Source organism: Procambarus clarkii, chromosome 62, assembly GCF_040958095.1.
Source record: "Procambarus clarkii isolate CNS0578487 chromosome 62, FALCON_Pclarkii_2.0, whole genome shotgun sequence".
NCBI lineage: Eukaryota > Metazoa > Arthropoda > Malacostraca > Decapoda > Cambaridae > Procambarus > Procambarus clarkii.
The window spans coordinates 23,361,056-23,382,921 of NC_091211.1; the positions used below are offsets into that span (position 1 = coordinate 23,361,056).

Here is a 21,866-nt window from a genome sequence, read left to right on the forward strand (position 1 = left end):
TCTAGACGTCTGGCAGCGGGGTAAACAGGTCCTTGAACTTGTGGTCATCAGTGTGGCTACAACCTCGAGGGGAGGTGTACGTGCCATTTTCGGCTCCTACAATACCGTTACTTTATAGTATTGAGCCGTACAGTGAAGTGAGTGTTGATTCTGGTACAGAAAATACAGAATACGAGCTATATTCGTGTTGGAAACATTAGAGGGGCATTACCTCTGTAAATATATTCAATAAGTCGTTTAATTCTAATCACAGCATATCGGATATAGAAACGGATGTTTTGTTAATAAGGTGATATGGTTATTTAGTATTGAAACAAATGCAATTTAACACACACATATATATATATATATATAGGGAAGAATGTTTAAGATATACGCTATCTGGCGGAGAATGTACACAGACTCCCACTATACGCACCGGCAAGCATAGGAGTGCATGGCAGCATGTCCGGTTCTGGGTCATTCCATAAATATTGCGAGAGTGAGTGGAATATGTTCAAATATACCTTTCCCAGAGGAAGTTTGAAAATGTAAACAGAGATATAACGGTATAATATGCTGCAAAGTTTGGCAGCTACCATGCAAGGAACCAGTGCACGGCAATCACGTGTTGCAGAAGGAGACCTCTGATTATGTCTCTAAGTTATCTTTTCAATTATGAACGCAATATACAGGCAGCCATCTCGCCTGTAATTTATCCTGTGGAAAGAACTTTATTTGTCAATTTATCCAATGGTATACAAGTTACAAAAAAAAAAACAGAATATGGCGTGATTATTATTATTATTATGCACCCCACACCCATCCTGTGAGCGACGGTGAAACGGTGACGTCGCCAGAGGCACAAAGCGACCTCCATCCAGTAGGGGTTTATGAAGCTATCTGTACTCACCTCTCAGGTGACTACAGCCGAGAGGTCTAGAACTTGATGCTCCGCCTTGATAGCGTTGTTGTACCGGTTGTGTTATAAGTTCACTAGAACTTCGGTTTCAACCCTTTTTAACCCTGTCGTAGCTCAGTCGATTAATGCAGTGTCTGGGATGCTCCCGGACGCAGGTTCGAATCCTCGTCACGGCCTTTTGTGGATTTGTTCGGTTGTTATATACTTTCATTATTCTGGCATTCGGTATATTTTGTCGAGTCCGGATTTAATGTTGTCGTTGGAGGTGGCTTCCACAAATTATTGTAGTACAATCCACTTGACTATCCGCACAGGGTATATACGAACATTTCCTCTCATTTCTTAGACTCATTAATGTGAGTTTCCAGCTTCCACGTATGTCCTCTCGTTCGTCTTAGGACATAACTACCCTGGCAACTACACGAGATACATAACCATCCTGGCAACTGCACAGGATACATACCCACCCCTGGCAACTACACGAGATACATAACCAACCCTGGCAACTACACAGGATACATAACCATCCTGGCAACTGCACAGGATACATAACCACCTCTGGCAACTACACAGGATACATAACCAACCCTGGCAACTACACAGGATACATAACCATCCTGGCAACTGCACAGGATACATAACCACCCCTGGCAACTACACAGGATACATAACCAACCCTGGCAACTACACAGGATACATAACCAACCTGGCAACTACACAGGATACATAACCACCCTAGCAACTACACAGGATACATAACCAACCTGGCAACTACACAGGATACATACCCACCCCTGGCAACTACACAGGATACATAACCAACCTGGCAACTACACAGGATACATAACCACCCTAGCAACTACACAGGATACATAACTACTGTGACAAACTACACGGTCCCCCCCCCCTAATGTTCGAAGAACCCCCTTCCCCCCTGAAGTTGCCATTCTTTTTTAACCGGAATATACTTCTCTCTCCAATATACAATAAATGAAATTGCGTCACTGAGACACCTGCTATCCAGTGACGCAATTTCATTGGATCTGACACCTATATCGTTATAATGACGTCGGTGTGATGTCATAACAATGACGTTATGTAGCTTACGTTTAGTTAGGCCAAGCTACCGTAGGTTGGGGTTAGTTGGGTTAAGTTACCGTAGGTTAGGTTGGGTTGACTACTGACTGCACTCCTCTGTAGTAATTCCTGAATTGGACTATACATGTCCCGCTAATTCGTCTGCTTTCCCCTTTGGTGTTTTGCAGTATGCGATCTTGCACCTCAGTTGGTGGCTCTTTCGCTCGTCCCAAGCCGATGCGCTTGATGCAGACTTTGATACTTTGCATAACCTTCAAAGTCGCCATTCTCACTCGTACCGCATCATGACCCCTGTTGAAAGCCATGCTGCTTACTGTCCTTTGTATTCTCACTGTACGGATTGCACGCTTGCATGCTTCTATCACGGATTGCACGCTTGCATGCTTCTTTCTCTATGACCCCTCACTTACTCCTCATGAGGAGTAGTAGTCTTTTCAAGTAGTCAATACTACAACAATTGTAGTCTTGTGTTTATTTAGTTAAAATTACTTCTGCTCTTCCGTTTCGATTTCTGCTGTTCCATCCATCACGTAAATATTATCACTTTTTTTCTTGTTTTTTCCTTTTTTCAATTCAATTTATGCTTTGATTTCAGTTTTAATTTTTAGTCCAAGTGTTTTTCCCCACATCTTGCCAGAAACGCTGTGCGCATTAGTGGCTTTAGACATCTATCTAGAAATCCAAAATTCTGTTTAACTCTTCTTGTATGTAGGTACTTATACCTGAATAAATATTTATATAATTATTATTATTTATTTATGGTCCTTGTAAAAAAATTAAAGACGTAATCTTTGCGGTGAAGGCTTAATCTTCCCCCTCGCCCAACTCCCACCCTTTCTCACTGTTCTAAAACACCTTTTCATTGAACATTCTCAGTAGCTGCCACTCTCACTAGCTGCCACTCTCACTAGCTGCCACTCTCACTAGCTGCCACTCTCACTAGCTGCCACTCTCACTAGCTGCCACTCTCACTAGCTGCCATTCTCACTAGCTGCCATTCTCACTAGCTGCCATTCTCACTAGCTGTCACTCTCACTAGCTGCCATTCTCACTAGCTGCCACTCTCACTAGCTGCCACTCTCACTAGCTGTCACTCTCACTAGCTGCCATTCTCACTAGCTGCCATTCTCACTAGCTGCCACTCTCACTAGCTGCCACTCTCACTAGCTGCCACTCTCACTAGCTGCCACTCTCACTAGCTGCCACTCTCACTAGCTGCCACTCTCACTAGCTGCCACTCTCACTAGCTGCCACTCTCACTAGCTGCCACTCTCACTAGCTGCCACTCTCACTAGCTGCCACTCTCACTAGCTGCCACTCTCACTAGCTGCCACTCTCACTAGCTGCCATTCTCACTAGCTGCCACTCTCACTAGCTGCCATTCTCACTAGCTGCCATTCTCACTAGCTGCCATTCTCACTAGCTGCCATTCTCACTAGCTGCCATTCTCACTAGCTGCCATTCTCACTAGCTGCCATTCTCACTAGCTGCCATTCTCACTAGCTGCCACTCTCACTAGCTGCCACTCTCACTAGCTGCCATTCTCACTAGCTGCCACTCTCACTAGCTGCCACTCTCACTAGCTGCCACTCTCACTAGCTGCCACTCTCACTAGCTGTCATTCTCACTAGCTGCCATTCTCACTAGCTGCCATTCTCACTAGCTGTCATTCTCACTAGCTGTCATTCTCACTAACTGCCACTCTCACTAGCTGCCACTCTCACTAGCTGCCACTCTCACTAGCTGCCACTCTCACTAGCTGCCATTCTCACTAGCTGTCATTCTCACTAACTGCCACTCTCACTAGCTGCCATTCTCACTAGCTGTCATTCTCACTAGCTGTCATTCTCACTAACTGCCACTCTCACTGCCACTCTCACTAGCTGCCATTCTCACTAGCTGTCATTCTCACTAGCTGTCATTCTCACTAACTGCCACTCTCACTAGCTGCCACTCTCACTAGCTGCCATTCTCACTAGCTGTCATTCTCACTAACTGCCACTCTCACTAGCTGCCATTCTCACTAGCTGTCATTCTCACTAGCTGTCATTCTCACTAACTGCCACTCTCACTAACTGCCACTCTCACTAGCTGCCATTCTCACTAGCTGTCATTCTCACTAACTGCCACTCTCACTAACTGCCACTCTCACTAGCTGCCACTCTCACTAGCTGCCACTCTCACTAGCTGCCACTCTCACTAGCTGCCGTATTGTTTTCGGATGAGTCGAAGTTTGCCGATGTCATTGGCTTATTTTTTCTGATGTGTCTGATTTTTCCTTTTATGTGTAACCTTCTCTCTCCCTATTTTTATAGTAGAGCTCTATGCAGTTATGTTAATTAGTTGTAGTTGAACCCACAATGTTTTTATGGCCGTGGCGTCTTTTAAGCCCCACATCCCATGGTGATCTTAGTCCGTTAGTGTCGGTTCCTCACCATTATCCAATATAAGACAGTCGAGTTTTCCAGGTTCCCGAACTCAGAGTTCCTTTCAAGTTCCAACGATCTCGCAGATGCTGCTGCTAAGGAAGCTGTTTCTGCCTGTCCCAACTCCTAAAAACGAATCCCTTACTTGGATTTCGACCCTGTCATTCATAATGTGAATCGCAACTATTGGAGGGGTAGATGGCTAGCTATTGCGAGTAATAAATTACGTACGATCATATGTGATCTATTCAGTCGATTGGAGTCTTCAGTGAGCTGAGAAAGGCCTTTGATACTGTTAATCACAACCTCCTCTTATACCTAGACAAGAGACTCGACTTCAGCATACAACACATAACTAAGAAAGTCTCTAAAACAGTTGGCATACTCTAAAATCAGATATTATGTACCTAACGCTGCTCTCCTCTCACTATATTATGCACTAATCTATCCCTATCTTAATTATGGTATCTTTGCATGGGGTTCAACCACTGCAAACCACCTCAAGTCCATCATCACCCACCAAAAATCTGCTATCAGAACAATAACAAACTGCTTTCAGGCAACACTCAGCCCTCCCTTCCCCCTTGTTTAAATCTCTAAACATGCTAAACATCTTGGAAGACTAGCAAATGCACGGATAAATTATGGTTGGATATTTGGTTTTGTTATATCCAGCTCCTATATTTGTTGCCATGCTATTTCTTTATTTCGAACAGTCTTGCATCTCAATGTCAAATAAGAAAAGGAAAGATACCCCAGAGAGGTGATTTGGTCAAGTGAGAGAGAATTATTTGGTTTGAGGGCCAGCTGGGCAGTTTGCATGATATGTGGTCAGTCATTTTTTTATTATGTGTATGCGGGTTGGTGATGTGGGCTATGTATTGTGAAGAGATTGTGTGTATTTCTGGGTAATGTGTCATAGAGGAAAGTAGCGTGATATTCATGCGTGATATTCATGGTAGCTTGATATTCATTGGTCGGATGTTTCCTCTGTGATGATGTAGTCCTGTCAGTATATGTTAAAAATCCATTAAAATGTTTTTGAATACGTTATAGTTTCATTTGGTTTGTTTTGGCTTCTAGGAAGAGTGCAAGTGGTGTTTACGTTATGAGTGGATGTGTTAGAGTGTGGATATTCGTGCATGTTTGTGTCTGCAGGATCGAGCTATTAGCTCTTGGACTCCGCCTTTCTAACCAATAAAGTTTTCCTCTATTATATCTACTACATATATTTATCTCTTAACACACACACCCTCAGGAAGCAGCCCGTAGCAGCTGTCTAACTCCCAAGTACCTATTTACTGCTAGGTGAACAGGTTCATCAGGGTGAATCACCCTGTGCATTACCCAAGCGCTGTCCATTCAGCCGCGAGGCTGTGTATACTCACCTAGTTGTGCTTGAGTGGGTTTGAGCTCTGCTCTTTCGGTCCGCCTCTCAACCGTCTATCAACTGTTACTAACTACTTTTCCCTCCCCCCCCCCAACACACACACAGGAAGCAGCCTGTAGCAGCCGTCTAACTCTCGGGTACCTATTTACTGCTAGATAACAGGGGGCATCAGGGTGAAGGAAACTCTGCCCATTTGTTTTTTCGGCGGTGCCGGAATCGAACTCCGGTTCCTAGGTCCACGAGTCAAGAGCGCTGTCCACTCAGCCACCAGCCCCCTTCACTGCCTCTGTGTGTGTGTGTGTGTGTGTGTGTGTGTGTGTGTGTGTGTGTGTGTGTGTGTGTACTCGTCTAGTTGTGCTTGCGGGGGTTGAGCTCTGGCTCTTTGATCCCTCCTCTAAACCGTCAATCAACTGATGTACAGATTCCTGAGCCTACTGGGCTCTATCATATCTACATTTGAAACTGTGCATGGCGTCAGCCTTCACCACATCACTGTCTAATGCATTCCACTTGTTAACTACTCTGACACTGAAACAGTTCTTTCTAACGTCCCAGTAGCTCATTTGGGTACTCAGTCTCCACTTGTGTCCCCTTGTTCGCGTACCACCCGTGTTAAACATTTTATCCTTATCTACCCTCTCAATTCCTCTGAGAATTTTGGAGGTAGTGTTCATATCTTCCCTTACTCGTCTGTCTTCCAGTGTCGTGAGGTGCATTTCACGCAGCCTTTCCTCGTAACCTCATAAGGTCGGTGTTTTCTATGAAGCTTTTCAAGGTAAACTAGTATGTTTAGTATGTCACATGTGCACGTATTTAATAAGTCAATATTGACTGTAAGAAAGTGCGAGAACGGGTTGCGTAACTCATGCCTGTGTGTGTGTTTGTGTTCTTAAGTTTTTTCTCAAGCTTTAGTCCAATACTGTGGATGTTGGTGAAACTGGCATGTAAGTTCGTATGGGTGAGCGACAATAGTGTTCTAGTGGAATTGTGTTGGCGCGTTATGGTTGTTGACTTTGTTGAGTTTGTCTGGACCTGCTAGTTATATTACCATTGTGTGATTCGGTAGATTTCGTCTCATGCTTTACAATTTAAATTGTTGCAGCTCCTGTATGGAGTTGTGTGACGTCGTTTACATAGCGTATTGTCAGCGAGTTTATATACATGGGGTCATGGATGTCGTTTGTGTAAGAACATAAGAACATAAGAACAAAGGCAACTGCAGAAGGCCTGTTGGCCCATACGAGGCAGCTCCTATTTATAACCACCCAATCCCACTCATATACACTCATATGCATCGTGTATAGGATGCATAGAGTTGTAGTTAGGACAGAATCATGAGGGACACCAGCGTGTGGATTGAAATCTCTCATCTGATTAATTGATTGATGATGATTAAGCCCCCCAATAGGTGGCACGGGCCACCTATTAGTCTCCGTGGCGCAGTGGTAAGACACTCGCCTGGCGTTTCGCAAGCGCCTTGCCTTGGGTTCGAATCCTGGCCGGGGAGGATTGACCGGGCGCCAATCCTTAACTGTAGCCTCTGTTCACCCAGCAGTGAATGGGTACCTGGTTGTTAAACGATTCGGCGGGGTCGTATTCCGGGGAAATTAGGGTTAAGGACCTTGCCCGAAACGCTACGCGTAATAGTGGCTTTACAAGAATGTAATGTAAAACCAAACAATAAGATCATTATCACTGAGATTTGCCTGAAACGCTGTGCGTACGAGTGGCTTTAGTCATAGTATATACACTTGTGTTCTCTAGAAATCCAAGATTCTACTTATAACTCATTTTGTATGTATGTACTTTTCCGTAAATCAAATTATCATTATCAGTCCACCTCACTATGCCTATTCTTGTACAAGTTCTTCCTAATGTTCCTCCGACCTATCCGAGTGCTCGGATTTTATCCAGGGCCAAGAAGACACATTAAATCTGGACGAAAACACACAGACTGTAAAGTTACATAAAGTAACACATATTATTCGGTTGATACAGGTGAAAGATGACATGGAAAGCGGCAGCAGGCAGTGTAGCGATGCTGACGCTGTGGGTGACAAATGTGGTGGTGGATTACACTGCTGTGTTGAACATAATCCTCACCGATATCGTCCTGGGGAGTGTTCTACTGCTGTGGCAGCTGATCTTCCATCTCGTCACTTGTGGCTGGCTCCTCAGAATGTAAGTAATTCTGGCTTGGCTGCTTCTGTGTTGTAAGGTGCACTTAATGAACTCTTTATCCAAATGTTCATATTTACGTTGTTATTGGCATCTCTCATGGTGTTGATAGTATCAATTCAGTGTAGCACAGTGGTCTACGTCCTTGAAATATAGGTCTACAGCAGCAGTGAGTATGCAATATTTAACTATACAGTATGGCAATGCCTTGTACAGAACACAAATCCATTTTCTATTATACTGAACCCCATTCTTATTCGATATGTTTTAAATGGATAATATATATATATATATATATATATTATATATATATTATATAATATATATTATATAAATATATAATATAATATTATATATATATATATATATATATATATATATATATATATATATATATATATATATATATATATATATATATATAGTGTGTGCCGTCTCTAGAAACAATTAACAACTTCTGATATATTTCAGATTGTCAAACAAATTTAACAAGTGTGGCCTGACTGTGCTGTTTCTGATGATGCAGATACCATTCTTTCTGTAAGTACACTGTTTTGAAAGGTGTAAGTTGTTATACGTGAGATTACTGTACTTTATCCTGCATAGTATTTATTCTGTAAACATTAGAACACTTGTTATTATCGCGAGCCTTGCATTGTCATTTACATGGGAATTCTTCAATGTAGATTGAAGCACAGTGATCCACAGTGGACAACGCCTCGGATTCGTAGACCGGAAGTTCGGGTTCGATCCCCGGTAGAGGCGGAAACAAAATGGACAGTTTCTTTCACCCTGATGCCCTTGTTACCTAGCAGTAAATTGGTATCTGGGAGTTAGACATCTGCTACAGGCTGCTTCCTGGGGAGTGTGTAAAAAAAAAAAAAAAAAAAAAAAAAAAAGGCCTGTGGAGGACCGGGCCGCGGGGACGCTATTTTATTAGCCTGCTTTTTATCAACAAAAATATTCACCCATAAATAGCTATGTATTCTGAAAACAACAGTTACAATTTTCGACAGTATACAATAATACACCAAAAACTTCGACAAAATCTTGTAGATCTGAGGTAAAGTGAAATCGACACCAGTAAATCTAATGATTTGAGAAATACTATATAAAAGATTACACAGGGTAGATAAAAAAAAAATAGCTGTAAGTTCACCTAATAATCCCATCTCACAGGATGATTAGTCGTACATGGAATCAGGGGAGAAAATACAAGCCTCACTACAAAAAAAAATCAACTGACTAAAATTCAGGTGAGAACATACAACGTAATTAAGGAAGTTCTATTAGCCCCCCCACTAGCAAAATCTGGGTACAGCACAAGAATATCTTCCAATATTCCTGAGTATATGAAGTAATTACAGAGCTCAAAGTCAATACTGTATCCGGGAGCGTCCCATATAGTGGTATCTTCATCCCAAGTCACTGTATTCCGGGGAAAATTAGGATTAAGGACCTGCCCGAAATGCCATGTGTGCTATTGGCTGTAGAAGACTGTAAGCACTCTTGTATCCCAAGTCACTGACGACATACAGTATAGGCTTACATAGTTCTCTGGCTGGCCTATGCATCATTATTTCCTCTTTCACGAAAACTGTTTCCCCACCTTTTAGTCAGGCTTCTATTTAAACGTGGCATAACATGCGATTTTTACTAAACTTGGTTACAGGGTCAAGAATATTATAGCCCTTATGCGCGTAAGAAGTTAAACACTACAGTATATATAACTATAGTTGCAATGACTCCTTACATCATTGTAAACCAGCTTCTCAATCTACGTTTGATTAATGCACGAACCTTTGTCACAGCCTGGTATGTTCCTTGGCCCTCCGGCCATTAAAGCACCTCTTGCATATTAAGCGGGATGTGTTGGGCTTGGTACCCAACTCCCGCTACACACACAAAGCCACAACACTGATATTCACCTCGGCGCTAAGTAAACCAGAGGCGCCGGCGGCCTGGCACAACTGCTCACCAACTGAGAAGGGAGCAGCCCGTCTTCATAAACATTGGACAATGCTCGTTTATTAAGCTACCAAACCCCCTGTTTACGATTGAAAAACCACTTTCAAACATGATTCACCTACAATGACGTATGTACATTTCTCGAACAGGGCTTCATTCTCGTCCTCTGCTCGATTCCGACCTTTCTAAATGCTTCAATCACGTACTGCAAATACCAACAATTGCCAACGGAACCTAACCACCTATGCTAAGTTAGACCTAACTATTCAACACATTCTATTATGTAGTAAGTAATATTGACTAATATTTAAAAAATACAAATTTTGATTACGAAGTATTGTACGTTAAGACTGGCAAATTTTTTTTTTGGGTCAACCGCCTGTTATGCTAGCTTAGTCTTATCTTTATCAGTAAAGATAAAAAGGGATTATACAGGCACCAAATCCCGTTCATGAATAAAAAACGCTTTACACACTACTCACAATTAATAACATTCGAACATTTCTCGAACAGTGCTTCGCTGACGACCTCCGTTCGAATTGTAATGCAACACACCCACGTACTACAAATACAAATAATTACCAACAGAACCTAAGCACCTAATTTAACCTAACATAAACCCAACTATACACAATATGATAATACATGGAACAAACTTTAACCTTTAACAAGCCGCTGGCTTCCTGTCCTCATCGAGGCCACTAGTGCTAGTGACCCTCAGGAAAATTCAGGTAAATATAATATTGATTTATATTTGAGAAAATTCCTATCTTAAGTGAATAACATATTAAAATTGAAGAAAGCGTTTTTGGGGTCTGCTGCTGGATGGAATGAACATAGCGTATACCCATTCTGTGAGCGAGGGTGGAATGGATAAAGATGCCCACCACACACCCATCCAGTGAGCAGGAATGGGACGGACACAGACACACGCCATATGCCCATCCTGTGAGTGAGGGTGGTACTGATACAGAGGCAGATCATATACATCCTGCGAGCAGGGATGGACCTATACAAAGACTCATTATACCCTTCCTGTGAGCAGGGATGAAACGGATACAGAGGCACACCATATACCCAGTCTGTGAGGAATGAAATGGAATGGATATAGACAGATAGAACCCATTCTGTAAAAAAAAAAAAAAAAAAGGAGATGGAACGGATACAGAGATCATGCCCATCTATGAGCAGGGGTGAAAACGTTACCAGCAAATAGTGATGCATCTGCTAAATTTAACATAACGTTTCGTTCCGTCCTGGACCATTGTTAATTAAGGGGCAGGGAAGAACCACGACCTCATACAGTTTGCTAGCTCTAATTTGTTGATTTGTTGTGTATTTGTGGGTTTGTGGTACATTTGGTAGTTTGTTGTTTATTTGTTGGTCTGTTGTTTATTTGTTGGTCTGTTGTTTATTTGTTGGCCTGTTGTTTATTTGTTGGCCTGTTGTGTATTTGTTGATCTGTTGTGTATTTGTTCATTTGTGGTGCATTTGGTACTTTATTTGATAATTTGGGAATTATTATTTGTTGGTCTGTTTTGTATTTGTTAATATGTTGTGTATTCATTTGTTTATTGTGTCTCTGTTGGTCTGTTTTGTATTTGTGGTTTGTTGTTTATTTGGTGGTTTGTTGTTTGGTACCATGAAAGGAGAGTTGATTCTATATATGTTATAGTATTCTATGCAGCTAAAGATTTAGAAATCGCCTGTTTATCACTATCCCAATACAGAACTGATTCCAGGTAAAGGGATCATCAGAGAGGGTCAGATCTTTATCACATGTAACAGTGATGTGGTGGAGGCAGACTCCATACACAGTTTTAATGTAGATATGATAAAGCCCAATAGGCTCAAAAACTTGTACACCAGTTGACTGATGGTTGAGAGCGGGACCAAAGTGCCCAAGCTCAACCCTGTAATGGTTCACTTGATAAGAAGTTTCATTTTGTCTGTGATAATGGCTCGTCTAAATTATAGCATCAATTATTTATTTACAAGACAGTACATTGGGTTGAGAGAGTACATAATATTGATGTTCTCACATTCTTGCAAAGCCACTATCACGCATAGAGTTTCAGGCAGGTAATCTAACATACAAAGGTAAGATTATAAATAGGTACAATGTAGAAAAAAATTGAGTTCTACATAACTACAATATAATTTGATTGTACTGATTACACTGGTGAGTTTGCATGTCTTAACTATTAAATTTGGGGGAGTGGGTAAGTAATTATCAAAAAAAGGCACCGAGGGGTGAGTGGGTAGCACAAAATACCGTGTGAGTTTGAAGCACGAGGTAGGAAACTGTGAAGATGAAATAAGGTACGTTTTGGTTTTACTTTCAAAATAAAGCATTTAATATTTATGAATTATAGTTCACATGCAGAAGAACTGTGAATTTCATTTTAAACAAAAGTTTATCAATAGAATTCCAATTTTTATTGTGCAGTAAAAATGTTTCCTCATCTTTACACATCACAGGTTGTGTCGTGGAGCGTGGTATGGCCTGGGTGCATGCTTGGGCCACACCCAGACAGAAAAGTCACGCAAGGCTCTCCAAGCAAAATTTGCCTGTGTTTGTGAAATATGGAACTCCTTTGAGAAACTTCCAGTTGAAGGGCCAGAACACCGTGAGGAGAGTTGTGTTCATTCCCAGTCTAGGGTGATGCCTGTGGAGTCACATGTAGCCCTAGACACCAATGGAACTGCTAACATCACTTTTGAAGATCAATACGAAACTGAAGTCCCACTGAAAATGGTGGCAACCAAGTTCATTCAAAACACAAATCAAATTCAACTCAGTCCGGGTGCTCCCGAAGAGGTCTATGGTGGTGAACGGAGCGTGTATAAATACGTAACAAGAAGATTACGGGAGCTCTATGCAGATAAGACATCAGTTTCCTATCATATAGTAACAGATTCCACAAACACAAAAATAATTCATGCTTCATGTACAGATAAACGCATTTGTAGCTTGCCTGAGCGTGTCCTCAGTGAGAACCCTCGTATTATTTGCAACGATACCCACTATCTTTTGAATCTTCATAGGTATAATGGTTATGAAGTATATCCAATTACAAAACGATCGCTAGGAGAAGTCACCAGCTTCATTAACAGAGACCTAACAAAGTTGATCTGGCTTCCCACATGGCCCCTGACAGTGATCAAGTTCATCATCATAATGGATTTGTGGCAAAGACAAGGTACATTAATTATTAATTTTAATTTGTTTCGTACATCCGGTAGTAAAGGTATATAACAACATTGCAAGCACTGTGTAACATGTGCACATACAGTATGCACATAGCCCAGCCCGTCCACATAGCCTCATCTCAATAGGCTCAAGAGACAGGCTATTGGCTCAAGAGACAGGCTATTGGCTCATTGGGAAAATAAGCAGAGATATTCTTGGTTCATTGGTAAATATGCCCAGACATTTAGCCCAAGGGGTTAATAGGCCCAGAGACTCTTGGCTCATGGGTAAATAGGTTCAGAGATTCTTGGCTCATGGCATAAATAAGCTGAGACTTGATTTATGGGGTAAATGGGCTCAGAGACTAAGTTCATGGAATAAATAGGTAGTTGGCATCACTCTTGGCTCATGAAGTAAATCTATGCACTCATGCCTGAGTTAATTGTGTAATAAAATATTTGTTTATATGAAAAGTCATAGAATAGCCAGTCTAATATTACAGTACAATACCTTAGCATTGTGATTCATAAAGGAAGTGCTTGCTACCTGAGGATATAAGCTTTTTAATTATAATGAATACCACATATGCATTTATATGCTATATAATATGTAATCTAACTCAGGCTATTATTTAATTAATTATAACAAAATAGTGTGGTTGAAGAAAATGCTTGTAACAGAGAAATTCAACAATTTTGTTCCATGAACATAATAGAAATATTAGTCGTTTACAAGAATTGATTTCATAGTACAATATACAGTAATCATTATTCACTGTTATAATTATAATTATATTGTTGGTTAGGAGGCCTGGTTAGGGACCAGGCCACGGGGACATTGAGCCCCAAAATCAATGCAAGGCAAGGTAAAGTAGTAGCTGTTTCCATAAAGTAGTAAAGTGGTGTCCAAAGTCTAGATGACAATTACTTGAGAGTTAAATGAAGGAAAAAAGGGATAGAGGTATACATGCTAGCGGTAGTAAGCAGGTGTTAACTGTGTCTTTCCTACAGTGTGGTTAGTGCCCTCCATGGCATACGTTAGCGCAGTGCTTGGAGTCCTGACATGGCTGGTGACGCAGAGGTCTCTCTATCAAACAAACCATGACGTCCTGCTCCTCAGTGGTCTCAGGCTCTTCTTATATGGTAAGTTGTGAATAAACAAATGAAAGTTCCCTTACTAATTAGTGGTGTATGTAAACACACAAGTAGACAAACACACACTGTATAAACAGGCTTCTAGGAGAGGACTTTATGCCAAAGGAAAGTCTACTGTAGTGTTTTCCGGAGATATGTCAGTTACAGTGTATGGTGCCTCAGTGAGCCAGCCCATTGGTATACCAGGTAACTGTTCTGAGAAAAAAGGCATTTAGAAGATTAAATGTAAAAAGTGAGACATGGAGGACACAATCAAAATGACGGCAAATTCAGCTTCTTTTGGCATCACTTTTCTTATTTCTTTTTGCTCTTGTATTTATATCATAAATGATATCATCTAGGAAATTACGTACCAAGGGAAAGAAAGATCACACATGAGACTAGGAACAGTGAAGCAAATCTCACATTGTTGGAAACAGGAAAGAAATAAAGAAGACTTATCACATTAGGGTGCTGGTGGCTGAGTGGGCAGCATGCTGGATATGTAGACTAGTGGTTCGGGGTTCGATTCACGGTGCCAGCGGAAACAAAAATGGGCAGAGTTTCTTTCACCCAGATGCCACTGTTACCTAGCAGTAAATAGGTACTTGGAAATTAGACAGCTGTTACAGGCTGCTTCATATGTATGTGTGTGTGTGTGTGTGTGTGTGTGTGTGTGTGTGTGTGTGTGTGTGTGTGTGTGTGTGTGTGTGTGTGTGTGTGTGTGTGTGTGTGTGTGTGTGAAAAATAAAAAAAATAAAATAAAAAATTAGTTAGCAGTAGTTAGTAACAGTTGATTGATTGACAGTTAAGAGACGGGCCAAAAGAGCAGAGCTCAATCCCCCCACAAGCACAACTAGGTGAATACACTATATACAATAATTCAGAGGTATTAGCAAAGTTGACAAATAAAAAATAGGAATATTGAGAGTTCAAATGAATTAGGAAACACATGGAAATATTTCTTCAAGTACAGCTAGCGAGCAAGTGGGATGCATTAGAGGTGGTGATAGTGAAGGTTTACTCCATACATAACAATATTTAAAAATGTACATATGAAAAAGTACAAAAAGGGTGGAGATTATTGCACCAGAACAATATCTCAAGATTTGGGGCACATAAGCTTGAGCTCAATCCATGTAAACACATTTGTGCTTGCTCTGTCTTATGTCATCTAAATGTAATGAATCATTATGTAGACATAATGATTAATTTTTCTATCTATATACAGTACATATATATATCTATTTCTCCATATCCTGTGTTACTCCCTCCTTCTTGGTTGAAGAAACACAAAGTACTGAAAAATGCTCTCACTCTCATTTTTTTGTTTATATATTCTCCTTTCTTTTATTTACCTGCTTTCATAATTGTGCATTTTGTCATTATTACCGTGACAGTGATCACAACCTCTTGTCTTCCCCCCACAGTGGTGAGGACCATACTTTTGTGTGGTTCAGGCGTACTCATGGGCCTTTACCTCATCATCTTTCCTTACGTCTTAGCCAAGGCTGCAGGGTTCATCAGTTTTGTTGTTTACCTTGCCTTCATGAAAGTAAACAGGAATGTGGAACTCTTTGTGGATGTTGTGGAGAGGTATACATTTTACCCTGCACATAACCTTGTTGTGCAGGTGGGCGAGAGCTTTGTGTACTGCCTTTGGGCCATAATTGTATATTGTACTTCTACCTCGGGTAAGCATGTTTCATATAGTCTTATTTTGCTACTAATAACCTTCATTGGTCATGTGATTGGTTTGGTCTGGCTCTGGTTCATTAGATCACGATATAGACAGCCACTCCGTGACCCTGCCCAGGTGCTTGCCTTGATAAAGCAAATGGAATATGCTAGGACATAGAACTAAATTTTGTTCTTTTGAGATCCCCATTTATTGTTGTATTCTCTGCTTAAAGTTCATTAATTTGTTAAAATATTTTTAATGTTTAGCCATGACTAGTGTCAAAGAACACCTCATTGGTTCCTATATATATATATTCTCCATTCTCGTCTCATGATCTGTCTGTATTTGCATAATTTGTAATAGTTTGCGTTTTTAATGTTATTTTGTTAAATTATATTTTTGTAATACAATTTGCCTAAGAGTATTAAACTTTTGTAAATTATATATATGCTTTATTGTATAGGTGCTTTAATTCTCTGATGATTCCTTAACCAGGAATAATGATATTTGATCTAATGTATGTGTGAACAATTTTAAATTTAATGCTTTAATGAATGTGTGACACTTGTGTGTTTTCTAGACTTGGGATAATTAGTGAATCATAAATACTTGCATTTTCTCCCAACTAATTTTAATTATATTTTTAAAATTTATAATTTGTCAATACTGTACTAATGCTTGTATGTGAACGTTCCATTGATAATAGATATACTATTGTATGAAGTGGGATTGTCAGACTATGGAAGGAAATTGTTGTACAGTATATAAAATAACAAAATATAATTAAGATAATCCTTTGGTGTTAGCCTATATTTCATATGTAACAGTTAGAAAAGAAAAATGGAATATATTGGAAATACATTTTAGTGCAAAGGTGGTGAACAAAGTACTGTGAGTGAAAATTTGGAATAGGGAAGTTGGAACAGGAAACATGGAGTGTATTAGGAGCATAATAGGTTCATGTACAGTACTATACTGTAGATGAGAGCGGGCAATGAGTGCATAATCCACTACCATATAATTTTATCTTGTCAATTTCTTAGTACTGTAGATGCATATTAATGTAGTATTAAATATTATATATTTATAAGAGTAGCAATTTTACGACTTTTTTCAGGTACAGTACTCGTATTGATACATGAGAAACTTGCAATTAGTGAATAGTATACCTCATCATGGCCAAAACAAGTGATAGAGGGGCATTTAGAGAATCAGATACATGCTTAAAATTAATGACAGAGGTGTGTATGACAATTAAAATGCTGAATTTTTATGGAGCTGATGGGATGAAGTTGATACACATGGATCTTGAAAAACATCCATACTGTACTGTACTTAGTGGTGCATTGTGTTAAGGCTTTGTTTACATTATTCCAATCTTATTAAACCCCTTACACTGCTCCAATCACCAAATACCATTTTTTATCACTCAATTTGTTAACTTCTCAACATGCACATCTCGATGTAGTACTTTTAAAAAGAGCTACACCATTTAGGGGTTAGGAGTATGAGAAGGATATTATTAATATATAATTTTATGAAAATGGAGATTACACATGGATGGGAAATAGGACTACATCAATCAATCCTATTTCTTACAAGAAGTTAAGTCACTTTAATTAAAACTAAACTTAATCTACAAAGCTATTTAAATTTATTGCCATTAGCAACAATAAAAGCCTTAAAATTAAAGAAATCTTTATTTCCTTTTACAAAATAACAAATGATTTTTTGTATAAAATACAGATCTAGTCTACTTCATGAAAGACTAAATGTACACAACAATTCACAACCTGCAATGGTCGATGTGTACTGAATACACAAGGTGTTGAGAATTCTAAAAAAGATGAGCATGGATTATTAATAGCTAAAAAGACACTAATGGTGTGCATACTCCAGATCAATTCATTCAAAATTCAACCATTTCATTATTTCATCAATAAAAAGTAAAAATATGGCCTATAACACAATTGCATATACTGTATAACAACTGTTCACTAAATATGAAATATCTATTACGTGTGTGTGCATGTGTGTGTTGGTGTCTGCCTACCTGTCTGTTTGTATCTGCACATGTGTTTGTGTTGGGGGGAAAGGGGTGAGATGGTAAGGAAAAATTAAGAAAAATGTAGAGACAGTAAAGAAAATAACAGGTAAACAGAAAGAGGTCTGAGTAAACAAAGACACTGAAAGAAGTGTGCATAAATGTTCTCATATGACACATATTTTCCAACTGTCTTGGTGGACCTATCTGTGAGCAGACATTATTTATATTCTATCTTAAAGGAGGTCTGGTGGGAACACCATTCTAGCAAAAAAGTGATACAAATAATTTGTATCATAACAAATGCACCACAAAGGAATAACTTTTAATGGCTGAAGTAATTATCTTAGATTTCAGTAACAATGCCATATTTAATCCTATGTATACAATTACAAATGATTAAATGCAAACTTTAAAATTCACAAAACAAAATTAAATCAAGTACTGTACCTCACATATCCTAAAGTATGTTATAATACTGATCAAAATGACTTAAAGGTCTGTGTTTCATCATTGTGTAATTGTAAGCATAGTTAGTTGTACGCCAATTTTCTAGTTACATAATATTTATCACATTACAACACTTATGGCCAACTGTAAGCTATAGCTCATGTTTTGTCTGTCTACAAAGCAAAGCTATAGCATTTCCAAACGCAAGAATTTCTGGAACGTTAATCTCAAAGAAGTAAACTATAAACCTTAAGAAATAACAACTGAGAGCCTGCAATATATATATATTTTCATTAACCTTAACCTCTAATCTGGATTTAACTCACTTTTTCCAATAACATGAGCTACACAGAAAACAAAATAAAAAGGGCTACTGTGCCAAATACACTATACTGGCCAAAGCTTAAAATCATTCCAGGGTTTTCTCATAAAAAATTTCCTTGTTTGGATTTGCATTGTAGTGCCCTGCTCATTCACTCACCATTTACATCAAGCAAGGATAAGTGGATATGTAAAGACTATTCGAGGCTAAACATTGTGAATATTTGAGATATTCAATAAATAATGTTGTCTGTACATTGTATTCTCAGAGACCACTACAAAATTGCAGATGGAGAGTCACAATAATGTGGCTGAAGTATGTTGACCAAACCACACACTAGAAAGTGAAGATTCGATGACGTTTTGGTCCGTCCTGGACCATTGTCAAGTCGACTGTCACTTGACTTGACAATGGTCCAGGACGGACCAAAACGTCATTGTCTCTTCACTTTCTAGTGTGTGGTTTGGTCAACACTACAAAATTATTGTCACATTAATGTGTGGGCATACAAATGCAACAAATACTCTCATCCTCTCGTGAAAGCAAGTAGCTGAACAGCATTTAAAAGCACTTTCTCCCAATGAAATTATTCAACAGTACAATGCCTATTAATTGTTTAAAAAAGAATGGTAGTAGTAGAGATATTAGACAACCTATTTACTGACTGATGCTCTACTTCATCTTAATTAAGGAGAATACATTACATGATTACAATTTAAAACCAATTATAATACGCTTGTACAAGTACAGTAATTCATTCATTTAATAACAATTACATAAAGATGATTACTTATGTGAGGTTAAAAATTGACTATAAAAATATTCCATGCATTATATATTCAGTTCCACACAAGTTTGAATGGCATGCGAGTTCTTGTACGAAGAGTGCTGTTATATACAAGTCTTTGTCATCAGAAATTCTCCTAATCCCACTGAATTTGAGTATCATGAAAAGGTTAAATTTCTTATAAAATTTAACTGAAAAAATAGTTCTGGACAAAGCCATTGAAAATATTTTTTGTTCAGATTCTATGGTAAGCTTACAATTTGAGCTACCTCATTCACTGTACCCACAGCCTTGTAACTTGCTCCCAATGGAATAAACATTCTTGTTGTGCAAAACAATACCGTATTATAGTCAGTACATGAAATACTGTAACTTATATCAATACTATAGTACTAAAGTATAGTATACTATGGTATACATATAGTATATGTACTACATATATTATAGTTTGCATTAGTTAAATATGTGTCATTATTTAATATGTTCAAATCCCCTATGATAAAAGTAAAATTTGACTTTTTTTAATTCAAATTTACAAATGTAGATTAATAATTACAAAAATAAGGTTCTACTGTCTTTGCTACATATCAGTTATTAAGTGTGCAGCTGCTATGTATAGCTGTAATATACACTGGCAATATACAAGTCAACAACCATCATATTTTCCTTATAAATAAAAAAACTTTCTAAATACCTGTATGTGAATAATTTTGACTTATATTTTTGTTATGTATTTAAAAGTTTGAGAAACAAGCTAAGAAATCTAAAAACAATTAAAAAAATATATATATAAATGCAGATAGTCACAATAATGCAGCTGAAGATATGAAGACTAAACCACACATCAGAAGATGAGAAGACGATGACATATTGGTCCATCCTGGACCAATATCAAATCGATTGTGATATCACAAGCGACTTGATAATGGTCCAAGATCAGACCGAAACATCGTCGTCTCCTCATCTTCTTGTGTGTGGTTTAGTTTTCTTTTGTATAAATACCTCACTGTACAAAACAACAAACAATGTTCAGTGTTGCACTATGAAATTTTAATTAAAAGCAAGCACATCATATTATTTGTACATAAATTTATGATACCAGATAACCTGATGGTAATCAAAATGCATGATGCACAGTCATATGGATACGCAATTATACTGGAAGTACCATAAAAGACAATGTAGTTTGCTGTATGTGGTAAATTTTAGTCATATCAATTATTCTGCTATACTGTAGGTGACAATAAAAAAATATATATATTTATGTGTGTATGTGTATTTATGTATGTATCTCACTAGATCATCACCTCAGTATGAATACAGATGGAGATTTCAAACTTTTGATATCACTGAGAAAACATGTACAATATATTTCATATGAACGTATAAAATAATAACATTTGAAGTCAAAATGAGGTTAAATATTTTCTGGACTGAATATGACAAAAGGTCATAATTATTTACACAAAGGCTTAACACTATCTGGGTGAATAATGTGTTCGACACCAAGAACAAATGCTAGTCCAAAGGCAAAAATACCTACCACAATGTATGCTGCTGCAATAAGCATTAGGCCAGCTTCTCTTATAGTTCTTCTAGAGCCATTCACTTCATTTCTGACCAAAACAAACTGTAACAAACACATACCTGAAAACAAAAGGCACAACTGAATAATACAGTAGCCAACTACAGTAGTTATTTATAAATGCAGCATTAACACTTAAATGACTCAGCTAATTAAAAGTCCTACATCATAGTGTACATGAGAAAAGCTCCAGAGAGCCTCTGGGGTTCTACCCAGAAAATGGTGTTTCATTACATTCAACGTCGGGTTTCTGTGGGGGAGCCCCGTCGGCTTCCCTGGAGCTAACGACCCAAAGAGCAGGAAAAATAGGGACTTACCTGGAAGGTGGCCACACTGCGGGACTCATGATGACACAAGACCGCTGAGGGCCCAGCACATTAACGAGATATTGGGCAGGCAGGACCTTCTTTAACCTCCAAAACCCCCCGTACCTGAATGTCAGCCCAAGACCTGTTCCAGCCACAGCTGTGAACTTCAGAACATCATGGGCACAAGGGTAAACCGCAGGCTGGCTAGACTTGATAACCATGTGGACAACCTAAGAGACCCAAGACCTGGAACTGGGAATGAGAGATACCGGGTCAACCCACAGCGCATTCCCGGACACAAGCCGAGGCGTCCAGGTACTGACGTAAAGCCACAACCAGACACAACACATGATGCACCCCTGGCCTGACCAATCAAGCATTAATAACCCACAGGACCCTTCC

At 39.1% G+C, this 21,866-nt stretch overlaps 2 protein-coding genes across 4 annotated transcripts in view; one reads left to right on the forward strand and one right to left on the reverse strand.

Moving 5' to 3' along the window:
- On the forward strand, positions 1 to 18,743 carry LOC123766517 (uncharacterized). Of its 2 annotated transcripts, XM_045755734.2 has the most exons (6): positions 1 to 137; positions 7,814 to 7,996; positions 8,465 to 8,533; positions 12,443 to 13,164; positions 14,165 to 14,296; positions 15,718 to 18,743. In XM_045755734.2, exons 2-6 carry the CDS (start codon positions 7,821 to 7,823, stop codon positions 16,143 to 16,145), a joined length of 1,527 nt encoding a protein of 508 aa, XP_045611690.2. In that variant the 5' UTR covers positions 1 to 137; positions 7,814 to 7,820; the 3' UTR covers positions 16,146 to 18,743. The 2 variants fall into 2 exon arrangements, with proteins under 2 accessions (XP_045611690.2, XP_045611691.2); XM_045755735.2 differs by lacking the exons at positions 1 to 137; positions 7,814 to 7,996; positions 8,465 to 8,533 and adding an exon at positions 10,759 to 10,909.
- LOC123766516 (sodium-coupled neutral amino acid transporter 7) overlaps positions 17,655 to 21,866 on the reverse strand; it is a 21,805-nt gene continuing 17,593 nt past the window's right edge. For both annotated transcript variants that reach the window (XM_069308334.1, XM_045755733.2), the window contains one exon: positions 17,655 to 21,218. In XM_069308334.1, coding sequence (XP_069164435.1) covers positions 21,028 to 21,218 — 191 coding nt within the window. In that variant the 3' untranslated portion in view covers positions 17,655 to 21,027. The remainder of the gene's footprint in view (positions 21,219 to 21,866) is intronic.